This window comes from Pezoporus wallicus, unplaced genomic scaffold (assembly GCF_028554395.1).
Source record: "Pezoporus wallicus isolate ANWC-B61680 ecotype Strahan unplaced genomic scaffold, APGP_CSIRO_Pwel_v1 contig_7178, whole genome shotgun sequence".
Lineage (NCBI taxonomy): Eukaryota > Metazoa > Chordata > Aves > Psittaciformes > Psittacidae > Pezoporus > Pezoporus wallicus.
The window spans coordinates 1317062-1333151 of record NW_026636884.1 but is presented as its reverse complement, the minus strand read 5'-3'; the positions used below and the strand labels follow the sequence as shown (position 1 = coordinate 1333151).

The following is a 16090-nucleotide window of genomic DNA, read 5'->3' as shown; positions in this document are numbered from 1 at the left end:
AATCTGATATGTCCTTTAATTCCCAATGCTACCCCTAGAAACTATTCTTACATAGTGCCAGTACTAAGAAAGAGAAAATTAAACACAGAATACCTCATGTTGATGCAGAGCATTTCAAATACTTCAAATACATTCAGCATAACAAGACCCCAAACTGATGTAGAAGAAAAATGAGATGCTATAATGCTTTAATCAATGAAAAATCAGCAGTACAATGCTGTTTACCACAGTCCAGATCTCAGAGGAACTCACTACCTTCCAGCAACATAAAAACTGGAAGAGACACAGTTATGATTCCAGTGCTTGCTCACATACATGATGCTTACCATAGTCACTTTCCTAGACCACACAACAGCAGCAGTGTTCTTCAGTGCAGAAGAGCATCCCTCTGGGATGTTAAAAACAGGTATAAAATATTCTACTCAACCTGCAAGTAGAAAGTCACTGCCTGCTTTCAAGTAGTGTTCTGTCAGAGCTGGTAGAACTGCTGACCAAGGGGACAATGATTTTGAAAGTATGCCTTAGAGGACCACAAATTCTCTGTCTTTAGTCTTTAACAGACAGTTTCTACACCCATGTTTACAATCTAGCTTGAGTTTGGGATTTAACAGTTTCGTCACAAACAAGTCTTTTGGACTCACTAGGTTCCATCTGGTCCTTCCAAAAATATGAGAGCCTGCATTTCCAGGATTCCAATATTCCCCTGACACAATGTTTTCCTTTTAGCCAACAGAGCCTGTAAAAATCTATATTCAGATCATATCCTACCACAAGTAACAAGGTTTCATAAAACATCAAAAATGCATAGAGTAAAAGCACAGGTATTGTTATCTGTGTGTCCTCGTTACTGATGTCTTCAGAGATCCAAAAGAAATTTGAAAAACTATTGAGTAAAAAAAACTACTTGGACAACTACTTCAAGACATAGTGGCTAGACTTTGGGATAAAAACCTTTCACATTCCTTTTAATTACCAAGAAAAAATGTAAAGATTTCTTTATTAAGCTTCAACATTTCTTAATTATGGCCAAGAGAGTGTACAAACAACCCCAAATGATTTCTTCCTTTTCCCAGATTGTATTTAAAGTCAATCCAAATGTCAGCTTGATGTTCTGCTGATGTCTCAGTCAGAAGAATCACATACAGACGGATGCAAGATGACCTCCCTCTGTCAGCAGAAACATGTGATGGTGAAGCTAGAATCAATCCCCAGTCTCTCCATTTACATAACAATGGAAAGAGAAATACAGGGCATTGTAGCCACCAGATGTCACACAGACTTTTGTTCAACCTGTCAAAGAAAATCAGCTAGGAGCAGGGAATCTTTTCCTCAGAGAGATAATTAATATCTCCTTTGAAGAAAAGGACCTACCACTTACCTGAGAATATAAAGTAAAATGACCAGCAGTCGAAAAGTCATCAACTTTCTAATAAATTATAGTACAGGTTCTAACTTTTATCTTGAAAAATGTATTACTAGCATTACCTGATGTTACTAAGACACAGCCAGCGTTTTCTAGTGGCAGAGGACGGGCATGTGTTCTCACATTGCTGAATCCCTCTGGAGCATAGAACTATTCAGATTATTGTAGGTAGAAATATTTACGAAATTCACACAACTAGTTTCACATCTATTAAAGGCATGATCTAACTGGAAAGGAATAAACTTTGTTTGAAAGATATCTTTAGTTCCACAGGCTCTCATCTGTGAAAGCATTCTGCCTACCACAAAGATAACATCATTCAACATTTTGTTTCACTTCTTCTCAAGTATCTCAGTAAAATAGCCTTCTTCCTGTTAATCCTCTACTAAAACAAAACTTCGGTAAGGTCAGAATTGTTCCAGATGCTACAACAAGAAGTAATAAAATGAAACAAGGGTACTAACTCTTTTCAATAATCCACACCGCATACATCTCAAATCATACTTATATGACAAACACGGTATTCTGAATGTTAATTAAAATATGAAAGCCATCAGAAAATTTCTCAAGTTAGCATTTATCCGATTACCACAATAACCTGGATAATCTCCTCTTTTCTTGTAGGGTAGGAAGGGGAGAAAGGGAACAGGGAAGTAAATTAAAAGAGGAAAAGTAAAAAACCTGAAAACTTGGCTTAGATATAATGTAGTTTCTGGCCACTGCTAAGTATGGATATTTTCAGTCTCTGAACTTACCCTCTAATCTAACTGTGAAGAAAGTTAATTCAGCAGTATGCAGTACCCACCAAATACGGCTGTAAATTTTTTGGGAAGGAGGGTGATGGGGAGGTTGAACATATGGATGCACTTAAGGTAAAAACAGATGTTTGTTACTTTTCTTTGCAGCAACACTCAGAAACTAAGTCAAAATTGCTTTTTTTTCATGTTTATGTCTGAAAGAACTATAAAATTAAATATGAGGGAGGGAGGGTGGGTGGAGGGGAAACTGCAGTGAGTGTCACAGAGAAAGAATGAAACGGTCTTTAGTTTTGAACTCAGATTCTGAAATGAAGGCCCATATAGTTAAAAAGCAAGACATACACCATTTCACTCTAGATTTAAAGACCCTTAAAGAGACTAGCTCAGAGTTGCTTTCATCATGGCTGCTCAGACACAAATGTCTGAGAAGTCTAACGGCAGGGCATATCCATGTTAAAATACACGCCTCTGTCTGAATGCACAACCTACAACCTCACCATTTGTTACAAAGAGGCTATTTTCAGTCAATGTGCCTTTACAGATCTACACTGAAGTATTTCCAGTTATTTCTCAAATCTGTAAGTTTTAATTGCCAAACATTTGAAAAGCCAAGTGAAATAACATCATGCATTGTAATTATTCTTCCAGCATACATTTTAGGGACAGAAAATGTTTTGGGCTCATCCTCCATGTTTCTACCCAGTATTTATGTCCAGAAAACAAGAGCCCTTGCAAAAATAATTACTTTGGCTCTCTGCCGTTCCTACCTCACTTTTCAATATTCAAAAAGGTTTACACACATGTTCCTCAGTGATTTCTATTGGCTTGAGCAATATGCAATTATGATTACTTGCTTTCCCTTTCCTTCCACCCAGATGTTGCTTTACAGCACCAGAGAACGCAGACTATTTGACAGGTTTCCCCTCAGAAAGCCATTCAACAGAAGTTGAATGGCTTAGCAGCCAACTGACTACTCCTTTCCCCATGGGACAGTGATTAAAATCAAGCTCTGATAACAAGTGATCACAAAAACCTCTTCTGACCAGATAGTCACAGTCCTACGGTAAGATTCTTAGTTAAATTCCTTACGGACTACAGAAACACAGATAACACAAGCTGGAGAACAAGCAGGATTCATAGCAATTAGATAAAATTGCTGGAAACAGGCTAAAGATTATAGAATAGAAGCAGAGAAGCTCTTTGTAGTACCATCTCCCCTGGCTTCATAACAATCCCTGTTAGATCAAGATTGTGAAAAATGGGCAAAATGCTTTTCTGACACAGGCAATGTATATGCTTGCTGACTGTACAACTGCCCTAGGGATATCGCTCTACACTTGACCCAGGGAAAAAATACAGTGCTCAAATCTTAGTATCATAAATTCACACGCTCCCAGCCACTGAAATAAGATGAGCAACCTAATTTTTTTATGCCAAACCAGAAAAATCCTTCTCTTATTTCAGCTTCACAAATCAACCCTTTTATACTGAATCATTTAATTTTTTTTTTTTAATCATTGCTCTATTCACTTAATGTACTGCTTTAAACAAAATTACCTACACTAGCTCTGAAATCTAGTAAATCACAAGGAAGGGAACAAGGAGAGAAGAACGGACAAGATCAAGAGTTACATACTGTTCTCTAGGTATCATTAAACATGACTAAAAATGCTTGTGATATATCCTCCGTTAACCAAGCGAAGTGTAAAAGATGCCTGCTGCAGCCCACTAATGCAGTTACTACTTCAACCCCAGCAACACAGGTTTATAGGTTCAGAGCTGAAGCGGGGCAGAAATATTGTCAACAACCTGCAGGGAGGGGGAGGAGGACATCATTAGAGTACACTAGCACGTTGGTATGAAATAAAAAGTGTATAACTTTTGCTTGCTGTGGTGCATTAGGGATATATGTAACAAAACTGAGTATGCCTCATTATACAAAACAACATAAAAAAGTATAAATGAAAGCCATCACATATAAATGAAACAAGGGGTTTTTTTTCTTCTTTCCTTATAGCTTTCTTGCAAGAAACACATCTGTTGTATAATATCTGACCTCCTTTCCTCCTTAATTTCAGTTCCTTCTGTCTGTTCAAAATACCAAGTTGTCTGGAAGTTGCTTAATAGTCTAACCACTTGTTACTTATTAAGTCCAAAACACTAAGATACCTGGAGGAGGGGGGAGAAATTACCCTACACAAATTTTTTTTTCTCAAAGCTATTTGCAATTCAATGTATGAATCACTGAAAATTGTAGAAGGGAGCACAGCACAGGACACCTTCCACCACACCTTTAAAAACAAAGACACTGAGCCAGCTCTTAAACTACATTAAGAAATTTTCTGTGAGAATAAATTAAAATTAAGCCTTTTTGTCCAGACAAATCAGTATGACAATTACGTGGCAGTCATTAAAGTAAAACAGGAAGTAATCACAGCTTGTGAGAATATAAAGAGATCCCCCTCAGGGCTACACAAGTTACTCCAATCTGAATATATACATTCCAGGCATATTGGACAGAGGCATAGCATGGCCTGGCTGCAATCTCCAGTTCACGCAGCTGTCCGTCTACTGCAGCGTAATCCCAGCTGCCAATCTGAAAGAAACCAGTTAGTCAGAGCAGACACAACCAACAGAAACAAATGTCACTCAATAATGTTCAGAGGCACTGGGTTCATGGATAATTTCAAACAGTATCTCTATCTGAAGCACTGATGTGCTCATTCAAAACACCTAAATCTTTGGCTACTGGAAAGAAGCAGAAAAAAAAAACTAGAACTAGAAAAACAGGTCTGGTAGTACTTCAAAGAGACCGACAAAGTAAAAAGGGAAAAGAATCCAAAAAGAAAGTTAAGATGAATTTACAGACCTGCAAATAAAACTGGAGTCAGTACAAGCAAAATCCTAAGCAGCTCTATTTTTAAAAATATATCAACTATATAAAAATGTTTATAAAAATATAACAAATGTTTTATTTGAGCACCACAACCAAAACTACTTCATGCCTCTCTCCTTTGTGGCAGTTGAAGGTTTTAAGAGAGCAGCTCACTGCTTTCATTTAAAATCAATAATTATCACATAGAAAGTAGTGGCACTGTTCTGTGCAATAACTTGAAACTACACCGATTTCTGACATTAAGTCACTTCTCTAAACAGCTAAACCTAACCGTCAAAACTTGCTACTTTCACATAGCCTACTTCCTATTTAGCCAACTCCAGATATTTTCCATATAAAACTTTTTCCTCCAGAAAAAAGGAATCTATTCCAATCTGTTCGTATTCTATGGAATTTCTTCAACTTTGATGCCATCTCTATTTATTAAATAAAAAAGCTTCATTAAAATAAACCATTTTGATCTGAAGGAGGTTAATAAACTGACGTAGAAATCCAACATTTAATGGTCTTTAAACCGTTTTGCGTGATCATCTTTCAGAATCTGTAACAATTGTGAAAAAGAAACAAATAACTCATTTGGCTAAACTCTGAAATATATTTATTTAAGTTATAAGTACTACTTGCAAGATCAAACTTGCTTTCTTGAAAGCATGGGTACAATATTATCTCAGAGTTTTCTACTGCAATTTATGGAATTTTTGTTATCATTTACTAAAATGTAACGTTTAAGTGAGACTTTAGTTTTGGACACTGTTTGAGGAAAAGCACCTTCAGCTTGACCACATGCTTTCTCACTCAAGTAGCAGCTCTTGTTCAAATATAACTAATAACTAATATAATACAGTTTGGTAAGTAAATAACACACCACCTGCAAACACCGTGGGAACACTGATGAGCTGGACACCCTAGGCTGCAGTAAGAACAGAATGAAAACACTCCTATCAAAAAATTTCAGTTTCCCAGTTACTGTGAAAGTCAACAGAGATATAGCTTGGACTGCATAGAGTCTGCAAATAATCAAATCATGCTGATGACAAAAAGAGTAATGAAATTTTTGTATCCTGTTCACTTCCATGTTTGATTCAAGGCTAAATTAATTCATGTATGTTAACTGTAGCTATTACACACTAGTATATCTCATCCTTTAAACATACAGAAGAGAAAAAAGAAGTTAAAAAATGGAAATACTTTTTACTAAAAAAAAATTATTTTTGAAGGATTATGAATGTCACTTTCTTCCATCCCTTGTTTACCTTTCGATTACTCTTCCTTATTTAAGGCTGGCCAACAAATATGTCAGCTATCTAAGACTGACCAGCCAGGCACAAATGAAAATGTAAAGAGCCCAGGGGGTCTCAAGGCCTCTCTGGCTCTGATAGAACCACAAGACAGGTCAAGCAAGAAGAGGTGAGGTAACTGACTGTGCTGAAAATTTCTATCCTTTGAATTTCAATCAGGGGCTGAGGAGAAAAGCACTCAGAGCTGAAGAACTGATTTACATGAGTTACCTCCTTCCAGAAAGCTTTACTGCTCCCAGCCAAAGTAGTTGTTTTATTCTTAATTTTTTCAAATACTTATACATCAGGCATCTCAGTCCTGCTTTTATTAACTCTAAAATAGCACTCTTTTTCCTGCTGGATACAGAGACAGAAGCACCAGATGAAATTAGAATCTATTCTGTAATGAAGCACAAAAGAGAACATCCAGGACAAATATTTTTCCAGATCGAAACCTAGATGAATACTTTTATGCCTGTTTCTAAGTGCTGTAGTAAATACAGTTAAAATAAATTTAAAACAAAGGGCAATAAATCCTCTATTCATCATGTCAGATTCTGGGATGAATGGAATCAAAGGAGTGTCACACCTCCCAGATATCACAGCAAACACTTGCTTATGCTCATTTTGCCTGTTTACCTCCCATCATTACAGACAGGTCACAGTGTCAGCTGCCTGAATTAACAGGTAAATGATACGAACTGCTGGCAGGAATCGTCTTCTATTATTTCAGTGCTCCTTTTACCAAAAAAAAAAAAAAAAAAGTTCATCTTTTTGTGAGTGAGTCCCGATACTCAGACAAGCTGGTTTCATGCAGCAGTGGTACCTGCCCACCCACAACAGCATCAGAGGCCCTGTTTTTGTTACACAATCCTGCTCTGCACAGGATTCACACACCTTCAGAGGGAAAGACCAGGGCACAGGACTGGCTGTACTTGACAAGTCCACCTCTCCTCAGCTATGAAATCAGTATGCTCCCTTTGAATACAGGCTTCTTAATGCTGGTTCCATATAATGGTATTTTATTACAAATTTGCAATTAAAACTAGACTGATTCTTAACATTTACTTGGCCTTTCACACTGTTCCTGTGCTGTGTAACGTCAAGCATGCCATCTGTGCAACACACTTCTGGCCAGAGATGATTCAAAGATTGTTTCTGCAGAACTTCGAATTTTGCCTGATGAATTCATTACTTACTGAATTCAGCACATCTAAATTTACTGCCCTCTGACAGTATTTTCTAATCACTTTATCCTACTTTTTAAAGCTTGCTGTAGCCACAACAAAGACTGTTGCCCAACCTGCTAAAAACAGACTGATCACTTTCCCAACTATTTAGTAAATGTTAACTATGCTATAAATACAAGTCGTGTTTATACTTTGTGAAAGATTCACTGTTGTCAGAGTTCTCCAGCTGAGTTACAGCTGAAATATGCTATTAAGTCCCACCATGAACACAGCTAAAAGGCCAAAAATGCTTTCTCTGGGATAAGATATCAGATCTGCTACTGCTGTTGTGAAACTGGGGTCATGTAAACTAAACATCCTTATAACGTCTTTTGGAAAGAACAGAAGTCTCTCAAACTGTAAATATTTAAAAATAAAATTAGACTCATAAGAGATAGGTTTAAGATGCGTAAAACTTACCAAAAGATATTAATCTCAGGCAACATTTAAAAGCTATTATCCATAAATAATTTGTCCCATATGCCTTAAAACTGGAAATAAAGGAATTATTTCATCTTTTTATATAATCAGAAGTGGCATATTTAAATAACATACCAAATGCTGTGTCCAAGCTGATTCTTCACAATTTCTGAAGTTTCAGTTCATATGGAAATAAGATATCAAGTGCAGAAATAAAGGTGCCGATAGGATGCAGATAACTGTGCTTCCTAATGTTAAACAGATTACCTTCCTGTAACAAAAAGGAATCTTCTCTTCAAAGGAAAATCTATGAAACAACTGAATCATCTACAGCTAAAAGCACATCACTTAATGAAAGCATGTGGGGTATTAATTGGATGGGACCTATTCTCACCTTTTTTGAACTACTGTTGCAAATGTAAAAATCATCACTCTTCCTTAATTGCTAATTCATATCAGATGATATTTTAAAAATTATTTAAATAGTATGGTTAGGTGTTTTTTGATAAGTGTTCTACAAAATTTAGTACAACCCCTGGGCTCAGGGGTTCCTGTAGTAAATCGATGACGTGTTTTTCAAGTAATATTTTGCCTTACCACTATTAACATAATCTCTTTTCTTCATGTTTAACCAGTGTTCATGCACAGGGATATCACTGGAGACATGGACTTGTAATTAGGAATTCTGTGTGCAGCCCAAATTCATGATCACCCTTTGTTACACTATGCCAGAGACGAGGAATTTACAGTCTTCTGACCAAGGTACTAATGGAATACCCACCATTCAGTCCAAAAGATACAAATATTTTCTATGGATTGTGCTTCACCTCTTAATCAGTTGCTTGTCTGAATGACTTGGGTCTAATTCTACTACTATTTTTTTGCCATCCTTGGACGGCTATTGTAAAAAGAGAGCAGAATTTCTGATAAAAAGGTGCTGTGAATTGTCTCCAGAATGGTTGAATGACATTTATCTGTGCTACAGTGACTTCCTGCCTATTCCATACAGGCAACAAAAAAACCGCTCCACAGCAGATCTTGTGCTTTGGAGTTCCATATATCAAAACATGATGTCCAAGAACAAGTCAACAGAAGGTAGTCATACAGCATGCCTCTGCCTCCACCATAAAGATATGTGATATTTACTACTTGTCAGCTGAACAGCAACTTCTCCCTACACTTGTAACCTCTTTCAGCAAGATACACAAGAATCAGAGTCAGTGATAATACTGCTAAAATGGTTCAAGAAAAAAGAAGAGGATAAAGGAATGGTGTCTGCAGGATGAGTAGTACACAGATATGCCAGCAGATATACTGGATCTCTTGCCTGGATTCTCCTGGTTACAGTTCCCTTCCCCCACTGACTGTGACTCAAACCCTTCTCTCTTGATCTACTTCCCTCCCCCTGAGATTTGCCTTTGAATTATGCAAGCTTTGCACTCCCCAGGGTTTATCTGCCAAAAGGTAGCATGTGGCCCACGGTTTGCATTTTAGTTTAAAATTTTCTATTATAGCAGTCAGATCCTTTCAAAATACTTTACTTCCTTTATTCCCATAGGCAGAAAGAATGGCAGGAAAAAATTGTTCACAGCAGTACAAGAGGATGTAAAAGTTCTACATTTTCAGTTAGAAAAAAAAAAAAGGTGGAATATGGTTTTAATCAAGTAGTTTTCCTTCCTAGACGAGTGCTTCCTTCTTGTAATATATATAACCTGACTGCCTATAAAAATAAAGGTGCCAGTTGGAGCCATTTAGGAGACCTAAGGAAATTCTGCATTAACCTACACTCCTCCCCTCCTCAGTTCCTTCCACTATTATTCTGTGTGTGGCCTCTCCTGATGAGTTAGGTCACCAATACCCATACTTTATCTGTGAAGATACTTCAGAAACATGTGTATCATAGGCTTCTCATTACTGATGTGGTCCAGGCCTAGTATAGACTATCCATGTAGAGAAATTACCATGGTTTAAGCACATGCTATTATTTCCATAGGATACCAAAAAGACTCTGTAACTTGCAACTCATAGCGCAAATAGAAACTTCTCCATTTCATGCTTGCAAATAAAAAAAATTTGTCTGCTACAACTGTTAAGATTTTAAGATCCAAACCCTGAAACTTATCAAGAGGAGAAAGTCAAAAGCATCCCTTTTGAAAACAAAAAATCCAGAGTAAAATCTCTGGTCTAATAGTTGCCTCATAAATGGATACTAAATCTGAGGTGTCATGCCTGCCTAAACATACTGTTAATTGTCCAGATCAGAAATTCATTTGGCCTCTAACCAGGAATCTGGTGGAGAAAAGAAGAAATATTTTCTAGCAAGCTGACTGAAGGAGAAAAATAAATGCTGATTGAAGCTGCTCAGCAGTACAGAACGTTAGCACAGGTCCCCAGGGAAATGGATTAGTAAGCAGGAAGAAGGTGAGGCTGTCAAAGGTGCATGATAAATTCATTTAGCACATAGATATTGAATGATTATGCACATAGATGTACACACAAACAGATTTTTTATTACTTTCATCTCTACTCATAAGTAAAAACAGAATAACGCGCCACTGGTGATGACAGTCATTAAATCTCTGCACTATCAATATCACACCAGAGCTGATCCTGTGTACCATTTCAAATTACATATACACATTTTCATAATAAAAAAATGATTTAAAAATACATGTAAATAGCAAGGGATACTACTAAACAGGAATCTTTTTACCGTTTTGCTGATCTGGATAAAAATACTAAATAAAAACATTCCATTTGGACCAATCTTCAAGTAACTCAGAGTGAAAATGCTGCAAGATAACCATTCATTCTGCTGCCTGCATTCATCAGCATGTATTTTTGACACCATCAGTAGTGTTTTGAAATGCTGCTGCTGCTAAGCTACTCCATTATTATGAACTCAACAAGACTGTTATTCTCTCTCTCCTGTTTTCATTTTTATATGTCACTCAGTTGAGGCAGCACAGAACAACCCAAAATATGAAACTTTTTACTGAAGTACAGTAAAACCATGACAAAATTCAAAAGATTTGGTAACAAAATATATTTATATATTTATAGAAGTACAAAGTGAATGCTTCTCAAACTGAGATGATCCACACTTCCAGACAGATTTGTAACTTCCCTGGTCTTAAATTACTTTTTCTAAAGCTATGACACAAGTAGAACCTATCACAGTTAAACTGATAATACAACTGTTCTAGAAAAATGTATAACTACATAAAAATTGTGTGCGGCAGACCACTATTTTGATTAATACTACTTCAATTATTAGATCCATAAATGATGGTTCATTTAATATAAAAATTAAGAACACATTACACACAATGCCCAGTCTATTGTTTCATCTCAAACCTAGCACTTCAAGAGTCTAAAAAACACTCTTGCAAAGTAAGAGTATTTTCTTGTCAGTGTAAAGAGGTCAAACAATTATGAATTAAATAAAAATATGACAGGGTGAAAATCCAGTGCCTTTGGCTTAATAACTGTTTCAAACCCAGATTATGACACTTTTTTCTTAAAGCCAAGTGTTCCAGTATCTCTTTCCTTAGCTCCATGAAATGTATTATGTATTTATGTGCAACCTCTGTATTTTAGCTCAAATTAGACCAAGATGCAGTCTGAAGAATGATGGCAATCCATATAACAACCTCACCCAGCCATCACTTTTAGTACTCAAGCCAGTCCTTGTATGCCCCTACCTGCCCTATATGCCACCTAAACTCTTCCACTGCGCCCACAAGCCAGCTACAAACCACTGTGCTGCTACAATGTGACTTCTTATCCAGAGAATGTCAAGGTGACACAGCCAGATAGACAGTAGCTACAGAGAAAATACTGTTACATGAAATAATACTTGTCTACTTCTCAGATCATCTTTCACTAAACAAAAATTAAAAAAACCTTTCAATTAAAATTAGCCTCAATCTACAGTGGACTTCAAACCTAATAATTGTAAGCAGAAATGATGTCTTCAATCTTGTTTTCATTCAGTTCACACATATATTCCCTTTAGTATACATCTACTCACCCTTTTAAATAAAATTGTTGATAGCATGCATATTACTTTATTCTCAGGAACTCAGGGTATTTTATAATAAAGATCCAGTTACATTTATTCTGCAATTAATATACTTACAGCTACGCTTGACACCAATGTATTTTCTGAACAGAAGACATAAAACCGATCCAAGGCCTATTTTAATCACCCACCGCAACCTGCCCTTTATTTTTAAACATCTGATTAGATGGAGGAAGGTGAAGTCTTTAAGCCCATGATATCCTAAGGGATACTTTAACAAAAAGATTTTCTGAATAGTACAGAGTCTGAGTGAGACTACTGATCTTTCCAATGTTTGAATATTTTTGCATATGAAAAATACAGGACAAATTATTAATTTGATAGCAAACCAAATAAAAATAACAGAAGCTACACCACTGTGGTGTTTGATGTGTACTACATATGCAGGATTGCATTAAAAGAGAAGTGTTAAAACTATAAATTCAAAAGTGCAAGCCAAATCAAAAAAATGACTGTCCTCAGCAGCTGAAGCAACCCTTGAACATTTATTTTTATATTGGCATCCACTTTGTGCTGAATCCAGGTGCACAAAATTTAAGAACAACTTGCATACTTGTTCCCCTAATTTTGCATGCTGTGACAACCAGTTCAGGCACCTTGCACTTGATTGGCCTGTAGCCAAACCGCAAGAGAACACAAGGATTTGAACACTCAGCCTTGAAAATGGAGTCTTTACACTTTCAATACTGAAGTGGTTAACAAAGATTTTGGTTTCCTATATTTAAAGTACAAACTTACCTCTCTTAATATGGAATCCGTTATTGAACTCAAGTTAACAGCTCCTTCATAAGTCAAATAGTAGAATACATTCAGGGACCTAACAGCCTCTGGCCCTTGCTGCTTGTAGCCAAAAATCAGATCAATCCACTGGTGAAGCTGGCAGGAAACAAACTCACTTTCTAATGCCTGTGAAAAAAAAACCCAGACAGAAAATACACTGAGTTTGCCGGTTAGTCATCATTTAGTCATTACTAAGTAGCAGCATTTTTTAATACCATGCAAAAATCTTAACAGGTCTACATACAGAACTGCTAACAGTATGTTGGACATTTTACCAAAAATAAGGTCGGCCCTGTGACAGATGCCAGTCTCATGCCCTAATCCCCACTGATCAGATGAGCTTGCTTTAAACCTTTAATAGTGGGAATAAGAAAAAAGACAGTAAGTGGAAAGCATTTATGCATTTATGGACAGCTGGTAATGTTTTTATGAACTTTCAAGATGTAATAGTGCTTTTCGGTGCGATCTGCACAGTGAACAATAACAGCATGATAGTCCGATTCTGACAGAGAGATCAACAGACCTGGGGAAACTGAACTAACTAGGGATGTTAGGGTACAAATTATTTAACATAGTACCAAACTGCTATTACTTCTATGAATGTCTTGTATATATGTCTTATATAGACATACACAGAAGCAGCACAATGCTGAATGATTAAGCCACTTTTCTGAAGATACTGTCCAGTTACAATCCAATTCCGAAGACAAAGCATCCAAACAATAATGAATCTCTCATAATGGTATTAGATACAGTACAAATGCATTAAAAGACAACCTAAAAATCATTGGCATCTAAAGAGTTAATTCATCTCGACTGAGTCACTACCAGGATTTGATTCCTCTGCTTTATACAGAGGGTTCAATATATTCTTGTTTGAATGAGCAAGCAAAACAACACAACAAAGTCTGATATTCTCTTCATCTAAGGAAACAAACGGCATTTTCCTTGTAAAGGAAATTCCTAATTTTGAGCAGAGGAAGTTAAAATTAATCTGAAAACCAAGCAAATCAGTCTGCAATTTGCACACTAAAATGATGGGTTTGTTTCATTAACCGATGCCTGAAAACAACATTTAAATTGACACATAAAACCAGCAATTGTCTTAATTTGTGTGGTGCACTCCACACAAAAGCCCTAAATATGTTCAAATTAGAGCAAGCTGCTTGATTGTCACTGCAGTCTCATGTCATATTAATGCATGACAAACATTAAACCATACACTTAAATGGCAATTTATATCATTTAAATGTTTACTGCCACACCAGATCATCACTCATTTAAATGTGACTTTCTGACAGCTAATTTCAGTTACTTTTCCTCGATTCACTTAATTAGAACTTTCAATCAAGAAAAGACCTGTACATATCTTTGACATCATATCATTCTTTTTTATTATTATTATTTTTATTAGGATACTGAATTGCTGAAAGCATTCTTTAAAATGAATTACCACACAGTATAGTATCCCTTTGGTTTCTCGCACAGAAATACCTTACAACATATATGCTTAGACATGATTTTTTCTTTCTTACTTTTTTTTTTCCTTTTTGAATTAAAAAAAAAACAACATTTAGACACAGGCACACAATTAAAACTATAAAAAACCACAAGCAGGCCCATTAAAAATTAATGATTTCAAAATTGTTTAATAAGATAAAACCAGTCAGGAGTCTCATGAGTGTCCATAATACTACAATGTGCAGCCATAAAATTCTACAGGGCTCAGCAAATGACAATCATAGGAATTAATTTTCTTGCTATGCTGCTATAAAAAAATTAACCCTGGAATATGCTGTTATCATTATAACTACTTAATGACAGGAAAAATAGCATTAAGGACTTGTGATTGTACGTATGTATATAGTGTGTGCAGAGGTGGTTCATATTTCCCTTTTCTTCAAAAGCTAGATTTGCAATGGGTCAGATTACGCTCACAAAGGTTTTGGACATGAATAACTAAAGGAATATCACTGCAATTCTCCTCAGATTAACAGTATATCTAAACATGACTTTTTCTTAAAAAAAAGCAAAACTAAAACACACCCTTTGTGCGTGTTTTACCATTAAATGGTTGGGAGCCATCCCAAATTTACTTCTCATTTTCAAATTTAAAATTATTTTACACTTGTAATTTTACAGATTCAAAAGTAGATTTTTTTTTTTTTCCCATTTTAGGCCATTTTAAATTTTACTTCTTATTTGCCATATCATAAATAAAAGCACCAAATAAAAAATTACTACAGTCATCATCAATACCCAGGCCCCTGAAGGACACTCCAAACATAGCACACAAATTCAAGGACTGATAATCTTCTCTGGCATTTCAAATTCACAGTTAAGCTCTTGGTTGGAGGGAAGTGCTTATGCTATGGCAGAATCAATGGAGAAACAATAGTTAACAGTCTGTATAAAGATCAAAAAATCAAGTAGACTTCCCAGGAGAACACCACAATGTACCAGGACATGTGATACACTTTATAGCTGCACTGGCATATACTATTTAAGTATAGGTTCTCCCTAAAAAAAAAAAAAAAACCAAAACAAACAAAAAAACCCAAACAAAATCAAGCCAAATGTCTGAGAACCTGGAAAGTTCCAATTTGTGTAACTATCTAGTCTTTAAAAGGAGGGCTTTAAAAAAAAAAATTAAAAATGCTACTGTTAGCATTTACCTCTGGCAAAACTAAGCCAAGGGTATGGAATGCTAAGCATTTAGGATTACTTAAGCACGCAGGACAGCCAGTGCTCATTAAGGCTCAAGTTAAATACACCATGCAGCGGTGGGATACTAACATCCTTCCCATGCTGCTCTTAAAGCAAACCAATCAATTGATAGCACTCCCACAGCAGACCAAGTACATCATTTACTGTGTGCTCTGAGGAAAATGTGTAAAACAAGAAAATCTTCTAAAATGTCCAGTGTAATACAGTTATATTCAATCCTATTGAGTTATTGTAGAACAAATCAGTGACTAATGCCCAATTGTTAAAGGATCAAACAAGACCATGAAAAGACTGTCACATGAAGCCACACACAAATTGTCAATTCTGTCCACAGGGACTCATATTAACTTTGACAAACTGTCTTGGGGCTGATATCTGTTTCTTTAATGAGATCTATTAGGCAGAGACTAAAACACTTGAGATATGCTAAAAAGTACAGTATACAGACGTCAAACACAAACACCTATTAGTAACTTCCATTTCTCCAATCCCAAGG

At 36.1% G+C, this 16090-nt stretch overlaps 1 protein-coding gene across 1 annotated transcript in view; it reads right to left on the bottom strand.

Annotated features, from left to right (window-relative positions):
* LRBA (LPS responsive beige-like anchor protein) overlaps positions 1 to 16090 on the bottom strand; it is a 400308-nt gene that overhangs the window by 45628 nt on the left and 338590 nt on the right. Inside the window, exon 48 of the mRNA XM_057402038.1 lies at positions 12826 to 12993. Within this exon, the coding sequence (XP_057258021.1) occupies positions 12826 to 12993 (168 nt within the window). The remainder of the gene's footprint in view (positions 1 to 12825; positions 12994 to 16090) is intronic.